General features: G+C 36.4%; 1 protein-coding gene across 1 annotated transcript; it reads left to right on the top strand.

The window, feature by feature from the left end:
• The first annotated feature begins 104 nt into the window (after nucleotides 1-104).
• On the top strand, nucleotides 105-11,039 carry LOC141900509 (MAP kinase-interacting serine/threonine-protein kinase 1-like). The gene is made up of 9 exons (XM_074787429.1): nucleotides 105-434; nucleotides 3,346-3,565; nucleotides 3,983-4,086; nucleotides 4,554-4,675; nucleotides 5,264-5,400; nucleotides 5,840-5,994; nucleotides 6,454-6,648; nucleotides 6,983-7,191; nucleotides 7,639-11,039. Exons 1-9 carry the CDS (start codon nucleotides 345-347, stop codon nucleotides 8,018-8,020), a joined length of 1,614 nt encoding a protein of 537 aa, XP_074643530.1. The 5' UTR covers nucleotides 105-344; the 3' UTR covers nucleotides 8,021-11,039.
• The last annotated feature ends 3,565 nt before the right edge of the window (nucleotides 11,040-14,604 follow it).

A 14,604-nucleotide genomic window follows, 5' to 3' on the forward strand; every position in this document is an offset into this window, starting at 1 on the left:
GCCGCGTTGCATCATTTCGTATTCCAGCCAATCAGAGACGACGTAAACAAAAATTATGACTCATGCTCGAATGACATTGCTTCCACGTAGAGAATGAGCCGAGCTCGAACGTTCGACGACAACAACACGTCAAACGGCCAGGAGAGCAGAGCTGTTCGCGTTGTCGACGGATTCGGTGGTGGTTTTGTGTCATTTTGGCCGAAATTACCAGAACGTAAGGAGCGCCCCCGTCACTATCATCAAATGTGTCGGGAATTGTGTGCGTAGTTTTAAAAGACTGAGCAGCAGGAAGAACAGTTTTGAGAAGAGAAAGATTGTGAAATCGTTCTGGAGGCAGTATTGAAATGAGGAATACCGAATATTTATTGCAGCAGTCAACAACGTCAGCGCCTTTCTTTGTCCCGACGACAAAACAGGACCAGACGAAGGACAAGGTAGAAAATTATTATTCATTTTTACTCGTTCAATTATTGCTACGATTTCAACGGTAATTTTTTTAATTTAAATTTTCATTTATTACGAATTCTCGAAGAAAAAGGAGCTTTTAATCGTAACTAAGATATTTTGCCTCTAGTAGAGATAGGTTTTTTTGCAGGCGAGATGCACGGATTTTTGTTCAGTCTGCTTCTTGTGCTGTAGGATACAGACAATCAGAATTAAAAGAGTTCCTCTATTTTCAATGTAAAAAAATCAGGGATGGGTACCGTTTAATTAAACTTGCATTGAAATTTATGTTCAGTTTTGGCTAGAAAGGATTGGTGAAATTTCTTTCAACTATATTACTCGTAAATTTGGCTACAATCTGGATGATAAAACTATAAACATGTCACCCGAGCATAAAACTAAACCAGTCTACATGAGGTTACAGTTAGGTTAAATTGAATGTTTCTCTGAATCTGGTGACATGACATGTCATTCTCTGTCTTTGTCATCGTGCCAAAAAGCCATGTCGCCAACATATGATGCAATTTTCTGTAGTGACTGTACAGCTATAAAGACACTTAAAAATATCACTGGTAACTGGCTAGTGGTATCTATAGATGAATTTGAATATTTTAAAGATTTTTATTTGCAACCACTATGTTTTGTTTCACCATCGCTAAACAGTACGTGGCAGATCTGCAGATGGTGGCATGCACCCTCTACTTCTGGGGCTAACCAGATATTTCAAAAACCTTGTCAATATTATGACATCAATGTCAAGATAGGTTGCTCAATAATTTGACAAAAAATTTGTCATTAGGCTTAAGAAATGACACCTTGTTTCTCGTAATATTAGCTGGGTCATTTTTGTAAACCAGATAGAATTTGTAATCAGTTCTTTAATGCTTTGAATGTAGGCCTACCAGAAAGCATCTAATTTTTCACAATTTTCTGGAGGAGAGGTGATTCATAGCAGTCTGCAGTTAACAGTATAATGCAGTTAGTCTATATTGAAGTATTGACTTCGATGATAAAACTACCCGGTAGGCCTAGTTCATTATCAACCTTAACCAGTAATTTCAACCAGGAAATATAGGTCTATAGGGCTACTGATTCCCGAGGCCGTGGTTTTTAAAATAATCTAAAATAAACAACAGTTGAATAATTCAAAGTTCCGATTATGGAATTAAGCCTATAAAAAATTGATAGGCCTACAAGGCCTACCGCGGCAAAACAAAATAGGTATTCATTTAAAACTAGGCTACAAAGCATGATGTTAAATCAAAATCTTTAGGCCTGGACGTATATGATGGGGATGGAATTTTTCTAGGTGAGAGAACTGTTATGAGTGGTATGAGTACGATATGTTCTATCATCATCGATTGTATCAATTACGATCTCACATCTGCTGATTGGTGATATTGGGGTTAATGATACCCATGGGAAGGCTTAATCTGTCAACTGATAGAAAAATAGATGGCACTTAATCAAAATAATATCGTTTATCACTAGTTTGAAGGAACGTAATATATTGAAACATGTAGGCGAGTACTAGATGAAGTCTGACAATAAGAAGTGACAGTCACAATGTTGTGCCATATTCATCTTCTTTGCCAACGCAGAAGAGACTATTTTTCAGTTCAGCTAGATCTAAAAACTGCTCTCGATTCTCCCCAAAAGTTTATAATCTTACAGGACAGAAACATTGCCTGAGCAAAAGAAAGTTTAGGTTTTGGTTTGGTTTTATCAGAACATAATAATAATAATAATCATTGTTAATCATAACATTGTGAATTGTCAATGTTATAACTTCGGGTTCAATCAGTATATTGTAAATGTTAGGCTTATATGTATCAAAAGAAATGTGTAGGCTTATTAGATAGGTATGCCTAAGCTATACCAGAATTTTTCCACTAGTTTTATATTATAGTATAGCCATCAGCTGTTATTCTATAATCTGATATTTCCACAAACTGAATCGAAAGCTTCAAATAACATACCAGGCAGGGCCTATTTATAGGCCTGTTGGACATAAGCCTAGAATACGGAATGGATTACATAGGCCTGAATACAGTGTGGTTCTGAATGATCTTAATGGTCAGTTAGAAAACGCACTATAATGTGCACTGAAGCGTTTATTTTTGGGTAACCCAATTAGGCCTATTTCTTATTCTTTACAAACACACATCAATGTGATCGCCCTAATTGAATTCCATTTCACATTACCTTCATTTAAGCCATAAATAGTTGATTTTTCAGAGGTTGCGCAATTTATGAAAAAAGCACTTTGTAGAATTCTTTAACTGTATAATCCTATTTGAGCTGTAAAAAAAGGTAGTCGGGTCCAAATCTGTATTTCTTGTAGCTAGTTCAAAATTTATACGTTGATCGAGTTGGATTTGTGGAACCTATCGGGCCTGTACACGTAATTGACATGTACTTTTTTAGTTACAAGCATTGACAGTCATTATTCATGTTTTGGAAAAAGGCAAGGGTAAATTCGATTGTACCTCATGATGTATTGTTTTGGCTTGTGACTATCCCATGCTATGTGTGTATAGTGGCATGATGCCAGTATTCAAAGTACATCACAGATAAAGCCCTAACATGTGACTAGCTGGCATTTGGCCATGATAACGCGTAACTTTGCAATGAATTGTATTCTATTCGGGTTTTTGATTGCAACCTGTTCAGTTCGGTGTCATGATTTATATCTATATATAATTTATGTGTATATCTATATGCGCGCATGCTAGTTTTATGATTCAATAAGGATAGGATAGGATATATCTAGTGAGAGTGTGTTTTAAGACGTACTGAAGTTCATAGGTGCTGCCTGAGCGGTGACGCAATGATCGAAAAATGAGTGATGTAATATTAGTTCGCACGCGTTCAGTATGGTACGGTTTGGAATCGTTGCAGATGTACAGCGACAGCGATAGCGCCAGCGCGATGAGCATCAGTTTGTCGCCGCCGAGACCGGAGAGTCTGTTCTGCGATGAGGAGGTCGAAGCCGTGTTCGACGACATCCACCACAACAACAATAACAACAACACGTGCAACAACGATATCCTCAAGCAGGTCAACCGGCCACGGAGAAAGCGCAAGAAACGCGCGTCGGAGGTCATCAAAACGTTCAACGGTAAATTTGAGAAAGAATTTGTAGCGTCTGCACTTCCGACATCCCGAACTTTAACCCTTATCCTTCGGATTGGTGCTGCAAGGCGGAAATGTGCCCTAAACTGCGGTCTAACACTGATCCGCCTAATTATCTAACTTAAATTCCTTAAAGATGTAGAAGTTTAGAGTGTGAATGAGGTTCCTCGGGTCAGCGTCTATAGTTTCACAGAACTATGCATTTATAAATCCGTGATCTTTATTCTAATTGCGAAAAATTTGAATTATTCTAATGATCTCCATGCTAGCTAGAATTGATAAAGCATAATTATATTTCATGGATAATTTTGATACTTTTAGTTCATGTATTCGGAAACATCTAACCAGTTTTTACATTAGGCCGATGAACATTTCTTATCCTTCGTTTTAACATAAATTTCAGATTTGTACGAGTTTACTGGTGAAATTCTCGGTGAAGGGGCCACATCGTCCGTGTTGACTTACAAATTACGGGACATCAATAATCAAAAAGAATATGCTGTGAAGGTAATTACTATTATATGTCCACTTGCATTTTCTTTGAATGAATTTCTTTTTTTCTATTCATTACCCTTTCAACTCAGATCTACTCAGCTGAGGAAAACTGGAAGTCATCAGTTCAATCTTTGAAATTAATTAATGAAAGTTTATGTACTCAAATCCGTCATACATGGAGGCAAAGTAAGAGGGTAGTCACGGGGATCTGGACCCCTGTCTTCCCGTCGTTGCCTTTTCATTAATTGGTAGATCGTGAAAACCTATAGCTTTGACCCTCTCTCTCAGTAAATTTCATCTTTTCAGGTTTATCTCTTCCAAGTATTTCTGATACCGAGGGTGGTACCCTACTAGTGGCCATTTACATGGCTGTTTTATCCGAGAAATTTCTTATATATCGAAATTTTAGTTAGGGATGAGGGGGTTGACATTCCGGAATAGCAAGCTGGTTTCTTGACACGTATCATTACCTTTTCTAGGTTATCGAGAAAACTTCCGGCAGAAGTCGTATTAAAGTCTTCAAAGAAGTCGAGATATTCAACCATTGCCAAGGTCAGCTGAACATTCTGCAGCTTCACGAATTTTTCGAGGAAGAGGAACGGTAAGTGTTTGACCCGGATATTTCGAAAGAGATTTTTACGTACTCTCCGTATGATCGTCTGCTTCTTGGCATTTCGAATGTAGTGTTTACTAAGCGTACGGTACTTTGCGTTATTCGGTGAATGGTGAAGGTTACTTATTGCGTACTTGTTGGCTGTTAACAGTTCCGTGAAGTTGTTATGCACTGCACATAAATAGAGTTATGCCAAGGGTTAAAAAGGATTTGAAATGAATAATCTATTTCGGTGCTTGATATAAGTAATTTTTACAACATGTGTATCTATTATATTTGCCTATTATTTATAATGTATAAAGGAATATTAACTAAACAAATGGTGGTTACATGTAGAATTAGAAAACCTATGGATATGAAGAGATTGATGATTTCCCTTCCTTTTACATTGCTATTAATATCAAAAATACATAAAGACTAGTCTTTAAGAATTTTTGTATAAATATGTATATCGAAATCTTTGGTAATTTAGATTCAGTTAAATCAAGATATTTTTTTTTAGCCAAAATCTTACTCAACCGTTTTTTTTTTTGTCTTTACGAAATTGATGTAAATGCATTTGAATGCCGCTTGTAGGTTTTATCTCGTGTTTGATAAGATGGAAGGCGGCACTCTCCTCGCGAATATCAGTCAAAGAGGATCTCTCACTGAACAGGAGGCTAGTAAAGTAGTGAAGGACATCGCTACGGCTCTCAATTTTCTGCATGAGAGAGGTAAAACTTGAGACATTTCTTCTACACACATTTTACTCCTGCATAATTATTTACTTGCTGTACCCGGTTTTCAGATATATAGCTTAATTTTTGGCCTTTTAGCTGAAATTTTTCAAAATATCCAAATCATGGTTTTTAGGCGTGTAAGCATAGTCTAAAGCCTATGACTAGGATACTGACAAGTTAAATGAAGCCTAAGAATACTGTCTCTATTAGAAACAGTAATGTTAATCTTGATTTATTCCAAATTTGGTTTTCTTTACTCTATTTAACTAGAGTAAATGAAGACTTTAATGCCATCTTTTGTGCTTTTCATTATTACACCTTCTGAGGTGTGAATACCAGAAGCTAAGTTAAATATCCCAAAAATAGGATACAGCGATAGAAAATAATCTACGTTACACTGTTCAGATATATTGATTTATTTCGTATCTTTTAGGAATGGCTCATCGAGATTTGAAACCTGAAAATATACTGTGCCAAAATCGGGACACGCTATTTCCCGTGAAAATCTGTGATTTTGATCTCGGTAGTGAAATGAAAATGAAGAGTGCCCATACATCGCCTGTGACTACACCTGAACTTTTGACACCAGTACGTATAATTGAAATTACGGTTATTTGTTGTTACCTAATAAGTTTATAGATATAATCAGGATTGGTTGTTCCAACGCTCCAGTTAATTGGACTTAGCATTTTGTAAGTTAGCTGCATACTTCATAAGGTGTGGCAGAGGTCTATTTATAAATTGTGGATATAATAGTAGTTCATCCCGAGGACTCATATATCTACAGACCCAAACGAAGTGAATCAAAAGTAGTAATGCAAAAAATATGCCTATCTTTTCCACCATTTCAAAACATTCAAAGTTCAATAGTTTATTATGTTCACCATGTTTTTATTGTGGTTGCCTGGAACCCAATCTGCATAGTTGGTGGTTAAGATTGTTGTTAGGAGTTATTATCATATAATTTAGGAGTGTATTTTGTGAAATAAGTTTTGTGGTCTGAATCTAGCTGTCGGCTTATTTGATAATGTTGGTTTGTTGTTCTAGGTGGGTTCGGCTGAATATATGGCTCCTGAAGTTGTCGATGCGTGGGTGAATGATTCGACCAGTTACGACAAAAAATGCGACCTGTGGAGTCTGGGCATTATTCTTTACATTATGCTTTGTGGTTACCCACCTTTCTATGGCACGTGTGGCACAGACTGTGGATGGGAGAAAGGGAAAGCTTGTGAATCTTGCCAGGTATTTGAGATTGATCATTTTTTTTAAGACGCTTCTATAGATTGTCTTTATATTTGGTTTATACATGTATCTACCCTAGACACATCTGCAGCCAAAAAACTCTCCCATTGTTGTTTGCCCAAATCAGTTTTTAAGTTTTTGAGGGAAGAGGCTTTGATCAATTTGATCAGTGTTTGGTGTATGTATCCCCTGAGAGCCCATCACCATAAGAGAAATCGGGTGGACACTAGCTGGCTGTCCTCTGAGTTCGTTCGGCCCAAAAATTGTCATTTTTCGATGCAAACACTGCGAGTAATAAATTTGTAATATTCGCATTTTACTGAATCCATTTCAGGAATCACTTTTTACAAGAATTCAGGAGGGCGTTTACTATTTCCCGGACAATGAATGGGAACTCGTCTCCGAGGAAGCGAAAGACTTAATCCGTCATTTGTTGGTTCGTAATCCGCTGCAGCGATACTCGGCTGTAGACGTGCTGCGTCACCCGTGGGTGAAACGCGACGCTCCCACGACTCTGCTGGCCACGCCTAAACTTCTGATGAGGTGAGTTCATGTCATAGCTCGTATTACGTACACACTTGATATTAGTAGAGTTTGTGTATCTATTGCATGGACCAGATAGGCTTAGTCACAGTTAAGACTTCAGTCCAAGATTTGGCTCAGAGTCGAATAATCAATAAAAGGTTTAAAACCCACTATATACAGAATTAAGGAGATGATAATTGATTTCATCTATCAAGAATTAAAATCAAAATATACAACATTTCAAACTCTCACTAGAGATCATTGTCGGGTGTGTTAGATCACCTAACGATGATCTCTAGTGAGAGTTCGAAATGTTTATTTTGATTTTAAATCTTGATAAATGAAATTGTTGATAATCACTTAAATTCTGTATATATGGGCTCTTAAACTTATCATCTGTTCTCCGCATCTGGAGTGTGGCTATTCTATTAGAGTGAATATCACTTGCTCGGTGTTTCATTTCAGAAACAACAGCACGAAAGATTTAGAGGCGTTCGCCGGCGACGCCATCGCCGTGAACCGGATGGTACTGCAGCACCTTACGATAAACGAACCGGCGTCGATCATACGATTTCACGTTTCCAGCGAAGAGGTCCGCGATCGTTTGAATAAAGTCAATCTGCGTACGACGTCCGAGTTCGACGACGATAACGACGACAACATCCGCGCCACGTCAACTCACAACAATGCAATCAGCGTGCCGTTCAGTCTGTCGTCGCCGAATTCGAAGCTCGCGCGGCGACGCAACCTGCGCAACAGCACGAGTGAAAGTTTGCTGTCGTCGTCGCCGTCGCCTCCGAGTATGTTCTTCGGCGGTTACATGTCTCAGGAAAAGTGTGCTCATTAGGAACATTCCAAAGAAGTATTCCGTGTTTTTTGCGTTTTCGTTCCTGTTTTTCATTGATGTGTTTAGCATTTCATTTGTACGCGACGAGACTCGCGTCTTATCTTGTTTTATTACGTATGAATTGTGATACTCGAGCTGCCTACACGAATACCCCGTTAGAGAAATTAGAGTTAGCGTGTGTAATTAAATTAGGCCAGTTACAAAACTAGTTGATTAGAATATATGTAATCAAAAGTTGCCATGGTTATAAGCGATGTTGATACAAGCCCATGGAGGCAGTAATCTTTTCTGCCAACCATTGAAGAACATGCGTGTGATTATCTGTTTGACAACACTTATACTCTATCCGTACTAAAACCCGATCTTAATAGAGCAAATTATTTTTCCGGCAGCTTAGCTCTATATAGATCAATGCTCAAAGAAATGTAAAACAATATATCCTGTTATTTTTCATAGACATAGACTGAGTTGAAAAAAATGCAGCGTTTTATGCTAACGGTAATTTCTTACCGAGAGCGGTAGATGCCGAGTGTGAATGTGGCTTATTGTCTTGTGTATAGCATAGCATGATTTCCGCGAAAACTTGCGATATATGATGAAGTGGATCAATGAGTGAAAGCCATGTATTCGAATGCGTGCGTTATTTAGCGAAGGGTGTTTCATGTACTTCTACTCTAAAACCCGGTTAGATATTTCATGTTTGAAATGTGAGTGCGTGTTTTCTTCCATTAACATACTGGAAATATGCTCGTCGTGTTTTTCGGTTTGAAGATATTTGACACCGCGTCATTCTGATTATATTAGGGTTGTATATATGATTGGTGTACGATTGTTACTTTACCTCAAAATAATCTTTGTCCATAGAATTTCAGGTCTAAAATCTCATTTCGGGTGCGAAAACTGTGTACTTAGGCTATTACGATGTATGAGCTAATTGAGATATAAGTTGATTACATTCGTTCGTTCGGTTTGTAGTTTTGAATCATTAAAATGTTTATATTAGATAAATACGTCAGGGGCCGTTCATAAATGATGTCCACCAAAAAAATATTACATTTTCCAACCCCCTCTCCCTTGTCCACTGAAAATCTATTTGACAAAAGTCATCAAAAGTCCTGATTAAATCAACAAATGAAATATTTCCAACAATATATATCGGCCATAGGGGACAAGAAACATTGCTGATTATTCATGTCATGAATGTATTTGAGTGTATTCAACCACCAATGTAGTAGCTGAAGTTATATTGATGTTGAACGTGTTAATCATAGGATATCTCCCTGTTATTGTGGACATCATTTATGAACACTTCCAAAAATCAGGTATTGTTATTGCGCGTGCGTGTGTGTCGTGTGGAATTGCTAAATAAGGTCGTAATGATCGATAAATCTGTTTTTGTTTGTGTGTAGCGAGTGTATATTGATATTACCAGGGAACTGTGCAAATCACGAAATTTGTAAATATTATCCACAGCAACAAAAAAAAACCCGTACGAAATGACGTTTTCGTTATTTTGTATACGTGTACATAAGTGAAGACCTCCTATATAGGACTGTGATGTAAATGCATTTATTTCATTCATCTTCTTAAGAAAAGAATGTGTAGATAAGGAATAGGAACCGATTCTGTGCGGCTCTTGATGATGTCATCGGCAAAAAATACTTGTGCGATATTTTCATTATTGAAATATCTCTTTACATTTGTCTTCCTATGCAAATCATCTCCGTAGTATTAGATAGACCTAGTGAAAATTATATATTTGTGTTTATTTTCAAACTGGTATCTTGTTTGACTGAGAATGAAAAAGGAAAAAACCGATTCTGTGTACTGTTGAAAGATTTAGACCATTAACTGGGTTGCGGGTGCTTCCATTATTGATTGATAAAGAAATGAAGTTGAATAAACTTGAATCAATCGTGACCGGTGATTCTGTTCGAGAGAAAGAATCGAAGACAAACAAACCTTAGATCAGGATTAGAATCGGATTCAAACAACCTATGAAATTTGTGTCTGAGTTAAGTGATAATTTGCCTTTGAAAGGATTTGAGTTGTGTCTACGATATGTACTAGCACTCTAAACTTGCTTCAACTAGTTTTGGTATCGGTCTAGAGTAGAATTCGATTATCTTCTAGTAGAGTCTTAACTGCGAACTGGGCCTGGTTTCGTTACAAATTTACGAAATGTCAAGTGCCTACTTGTCGTTCTAAACAATGCTTGATTGATTTTCTACCTGATAAGTGCAGGGGCATTTTCTGTTTATTGAAAAACGGCCATAAATGCAATGTCATAGATTGAATCTGATTTGATCGGAGTAAGCCAAAGATATGGAAATGCCACCATCTGTAGAAACGCTACGTTAATGTTTCCTACTGCATAATTTGTAAATAAATAGGGATTCGAGAAAAATAATGAAAAGGAATCGTTCACGTTCGATCGGACCGATTATTACTTTTGGGCATTTTACGATATGGTTTTATTTCTCTTCTCAGTAAAGAATTCCTTCGAATCAGAATCGGATTGAAAAAGCGCGTAGGTACCTTCCAAAACTACAGCAAATGCCGTGTAAATACTTTGTACATAAAGATCAGAAGTTTCTTACAGAAGTCACGCGATTGAATAGCTGTTTGTTTGTATATGTAAAATCCTGCTTAGGTGTTTTATTTACGATTTGATAATTAGAAATACGAACGAGAATACTAATGGCAATACCATTACCGGCGTAAAACAAAATTTTATCGAATGTCGTCTCTTGGATCTCCTTATTGCCGGTGCGTTTTTCTTATTTTCTCATGCAGTAAACCAAATATTGCGAGCAAAATCATTCCAAAATATTTCGAGTTTATCGCGTTAATTACGGTATTTATCTTAACTTATAGGTGCATGAAATTTTTCAGAATTTTCCCGACTTTGCTGTTCATTGCGATATGAGTTGATTTGAAGTATAATCATCGTGCTCGTCTGTCATTTATGTCTGTCATTACGAAGTGGCAGATCCGTCCAAACGCATTGAGAAAGACTGCAATTAAATGAATTATATATATATATATATATATATATATATATATATATATATATATATTTATATATATATTCACACAATGGAATGGTTCTCGAATCAAAACCAGTCAGCTGAAATCATAAGCCAAGTTTCCGGTATATGATGAAAAAATAGGCGATTTTTCACAAAGATTTATTGTTAGATGATAATGGACAGGAGGTGGTAATTTTCATATTTTTTTATTTTGTATTCAATGTATTCTCCTAATTGTTTGCATTATGTAATAGAATTGATATGATATACTAGTAGCTCACTGCTCACACCTAAGTGGGTGCTCATTGGGGTTGCTAAGAATTTGTGATATTCCCGGAACAAAATATTGTGTGTGGTACTAGCATAAGGTTTACCATGAGCTCCTAGCTACCAGAATCAATCTTTTAACCAAGAGTCTGTGGGTATATGTGTGTTTTTTTTTCTATGGATACCAATGCTACCCCTGGCAAAATAAGAATCTCTTGGCTATTATTTGAGCGTTATATCTAATGTGATAAATGTTCAAAGACAAAAAACGAGGGCCTAGCATTACTGTTAACTCTGTTATGTAAACTTGAGGAGGTAAACCATTTTTGCAAAACTGGAAAGTCAACTCTTTTCATTGTCAGTTAAATTTCATTGTTGAGTTTTGGATAGATAGAAAGTGATTTTATTTTGGCTCGAAAATCAAACTTGTGACTGGAACTGGTTTTGATCATGACTACTGGTTATAAGCATTGACAAATCTATATTATGCAGACCAATCCAGGGGTAAGATCTGAGATTTTGTTTTATTGGCAAGGTAGTTAAAAAAGCATTCTTGTAGCTCTTTGCACAGGAAAATTTTTAGAAACTTTAACAGAAGATGCTTTCTTCGGTTTTCTAACAACATTTCGACATGAAGTACCTTTAAATGGTGCATTCAAAAATTGAGAGACAGACCAAAGTTGTATATTACCCGGGATCTGCTCCTGTAAAATAACATCTAACTAATCATGGACTGATGAATTCATTTTCAATCCAGTAGTCTACATCAAAATGTTTGCAGTTGGAATTGCACAATGTACTCTTTTAACTGGCAAATATCGATTAACAGTGAACATATTTTTTAGCTGCTCAGTGAAATTTAACCTTCAAAATGGGAAACTTTTAAGTTTAGGCAAATATATGCCTATAAATGCCAGGGAGTAGTCGAATGTAATCTTTTTCTTCATTCATGAATTGTCTTGTCAGTATTTCATTGACGGCTGTGATTTTATTGAGCATATCAGGTTTGCTGAGATCGCAGAACCATGAGACTTGAAATATTCGATGCCAATTTTTGAAATGGATCAAATATTCAATCAATATGAGTGATATATTATCGAGTTAATCACAAAGTGACATGCTTTTATTTCTATTGATTCTTATTTTTTTCTGAAAAAGCATGATGAATTGAAATTTTATATATGAAGTGAATTCAATTTTCGACCTAGAGTTTGTTCGGCTCGGGAAAGAATGCGTTGTAATATTAAGATAATTTACCGTGAATGTATTTGAAGGGGTTTACTTCATTCTAGTCACTAGTTTAATAATTGAACAACTCGCTCAGGGAACTGTTGTTAGTCGCACATGAAGTAAACCCCCTCCATAGTTGCTGCTGTACAGGAACGGCACACGTGTTCAGTTTGGAAAAAAAAATTGAACTCTGTGCGGTTTGGTTATTAAAGATAACTTTGTTTAAAGATGATATATTGATGAAGTAGGCGATATCGGAATATCAATTTTAGAAGTGTAGAAGCTATTTTCAGTGGCATTTATCTAATATATTCTAGCAACTAAGCCGACAAGACTCTGCGTGAATACATGATACTGGCTCTCACTTCTACCGAGAAAAAATATTCTGATATCATGGCTAAAGGCAAATCTTTCAGATGGATTTATTGAAAAAAGAATAGGTTTCCATCAGTTTTCAGATTTAACCTGGTATATATGTATATTTTTTAAATCCGCTGAATGGCAACTTCCCCACACAGGTACTGATGTGCGTGTTTTTTTTTTCTGAACTATTATATGACTCACACGCTGCTTGAGTAATTGTCGAACTATGCGCGGTAGAAATCCTAGAATATCCGCGAACGAATGAGTGCAGATGTAGAAACATTTAATTGCACAGCAAATATTCTCGGTGTACATGTAAAAACATTATGAATCCTCAAGAGCCCAAAATAGTCGCATATATGTAAAGATGATCGCTATCTTTTGGATTATGAATTCTCTGAATCATTTGAACTGAAGTATTGACGGAATTGAAACTTATTTGAAATTTACTGATAGTCCTTCAAGACGTCGTCATCTTGTAACTTTTGGGCTTGGTAGGTTTCGTGGTGTGCCGTGTGATTTGGAATCATTTTTCCAATGTAAATTCTGCTTAATTGTTATGATGTTTCATCCTATTGTAATATAAAGATAAAATCATTATTAAGTGTGATAGTGGATTGGTCCTCAAGTGGTAGGTATTGTGGTGGATAATGTGCATTCGAAAATTTACTACCCAGTTCAGATTGGTGATAATCCAAATTTTCCTAATGGCAATAAACGATAAACAGGCCTTTCTACATCCCTTTGGTGCTAGTTCATTAAATGTCAAAGATTCATTTTATAATGCTGATGTTATAATGATAATAATGTTAAGGTGTACTTCTTGATATACCAGACCCAGTTGTGTAAATGGTACGTAAATTCGAGATGATTGATTAAGAAAAATTTTGAGTTTGACTTCTTACACCCCACAACACTGTAGTGCTGGGTTGTGCAGGTATAGATTTGCAGTCTGGACCCACCACCTCCGACACTTATTCACCATTCTTCCAAATTTTGATTAACTAGGCATTATCTTGGACATTTTTCATTGAACCAACAAATGCCAGACATTAATTTCGATAAGCATGTTTTAAAAAGTGGCTGCCATTGATCAATGGTGAACGTCTCGTCAAAGGTGGTGGGGTTCCTGGCTGAAGATAGATACATGCATAAATGAAACTAGAAATACTTAATGCCTGGAGATTCCTGAAATCTAAGCCCAGCATGCAATTATTTACACGTGTATCGCAAGGTCAGAAGTATGTGAAAATGTGCCTAATGTCATTCGATTATAAAATTTTAGTATATTTTAAAACCTGTTTTCTTAATGTTAACAAGGCAGCGCACAGTTAGAAAAGTTAGAGGCTTCGTGGAATGAATGAATGTTAACAAGTAAAAATATGAATATTGCTGGAATGGTAGTTGTTTACATAGAACGGTTGCCAGAAATGGTGCAACAGTGAATAGTGCTATACAAAACTAGTGAGGTGATATCAATTGTATGTGTTCAGAGGTGCCGTGCAACCTTGAAGTCGATATAAAATTCCCTTGAAGAAATTATGTGAAGAATAGTGAATGGTATTTTTTGGCTTCAATTGGTCAAACCGAGTAGAAAAATCTGGCAAAAGCAAAACTATGTAAAAATTTATTTTTTTAAGTTTAAATGATGAAATAAAGGGAATTACTGAAGTATAGATATTGAGTTGTATT

This window comes from Tubulanus polymorphus, chromosome 2 (assembly GCF_964204645.1).
Source record: "Tubulanus polymorphus chromosome 2, tnTubPoly1.2, whole genome shotgun sequence".
Taxonomy (NCBI): Eukaryota; Metazoa; Nemertea; class Palaeonemertea; order Tubulaniformes; family Tubulanidae; genus Tubulanus; species Tubulanus polymorphus.

Bases quoted from the DNA above. Each gene is read 5' to 3' on its own strand.
- LOC141900509 (XM_074787429.1), top strand. From the start codon at position 345: ATGAGGAATACCGAATATTTATTGCAGCAGTCAACAACGTCAGCGCCT. The intron at 4,676-5,263 runs GTAAGTGTTTGA...TGCCGCTTGTAG, and splicing joins TTTTTCGAGGAAGAGGAACG to GTTTTATCTCGTGTTTGATA. The intron at 7,192-7,638 runs GTGAGTTCATGT...GTTTCATTTCAG, and splicing joins ACGCCTAAACTTCTGATGAG to AAACAACAGCACGAAAGATT.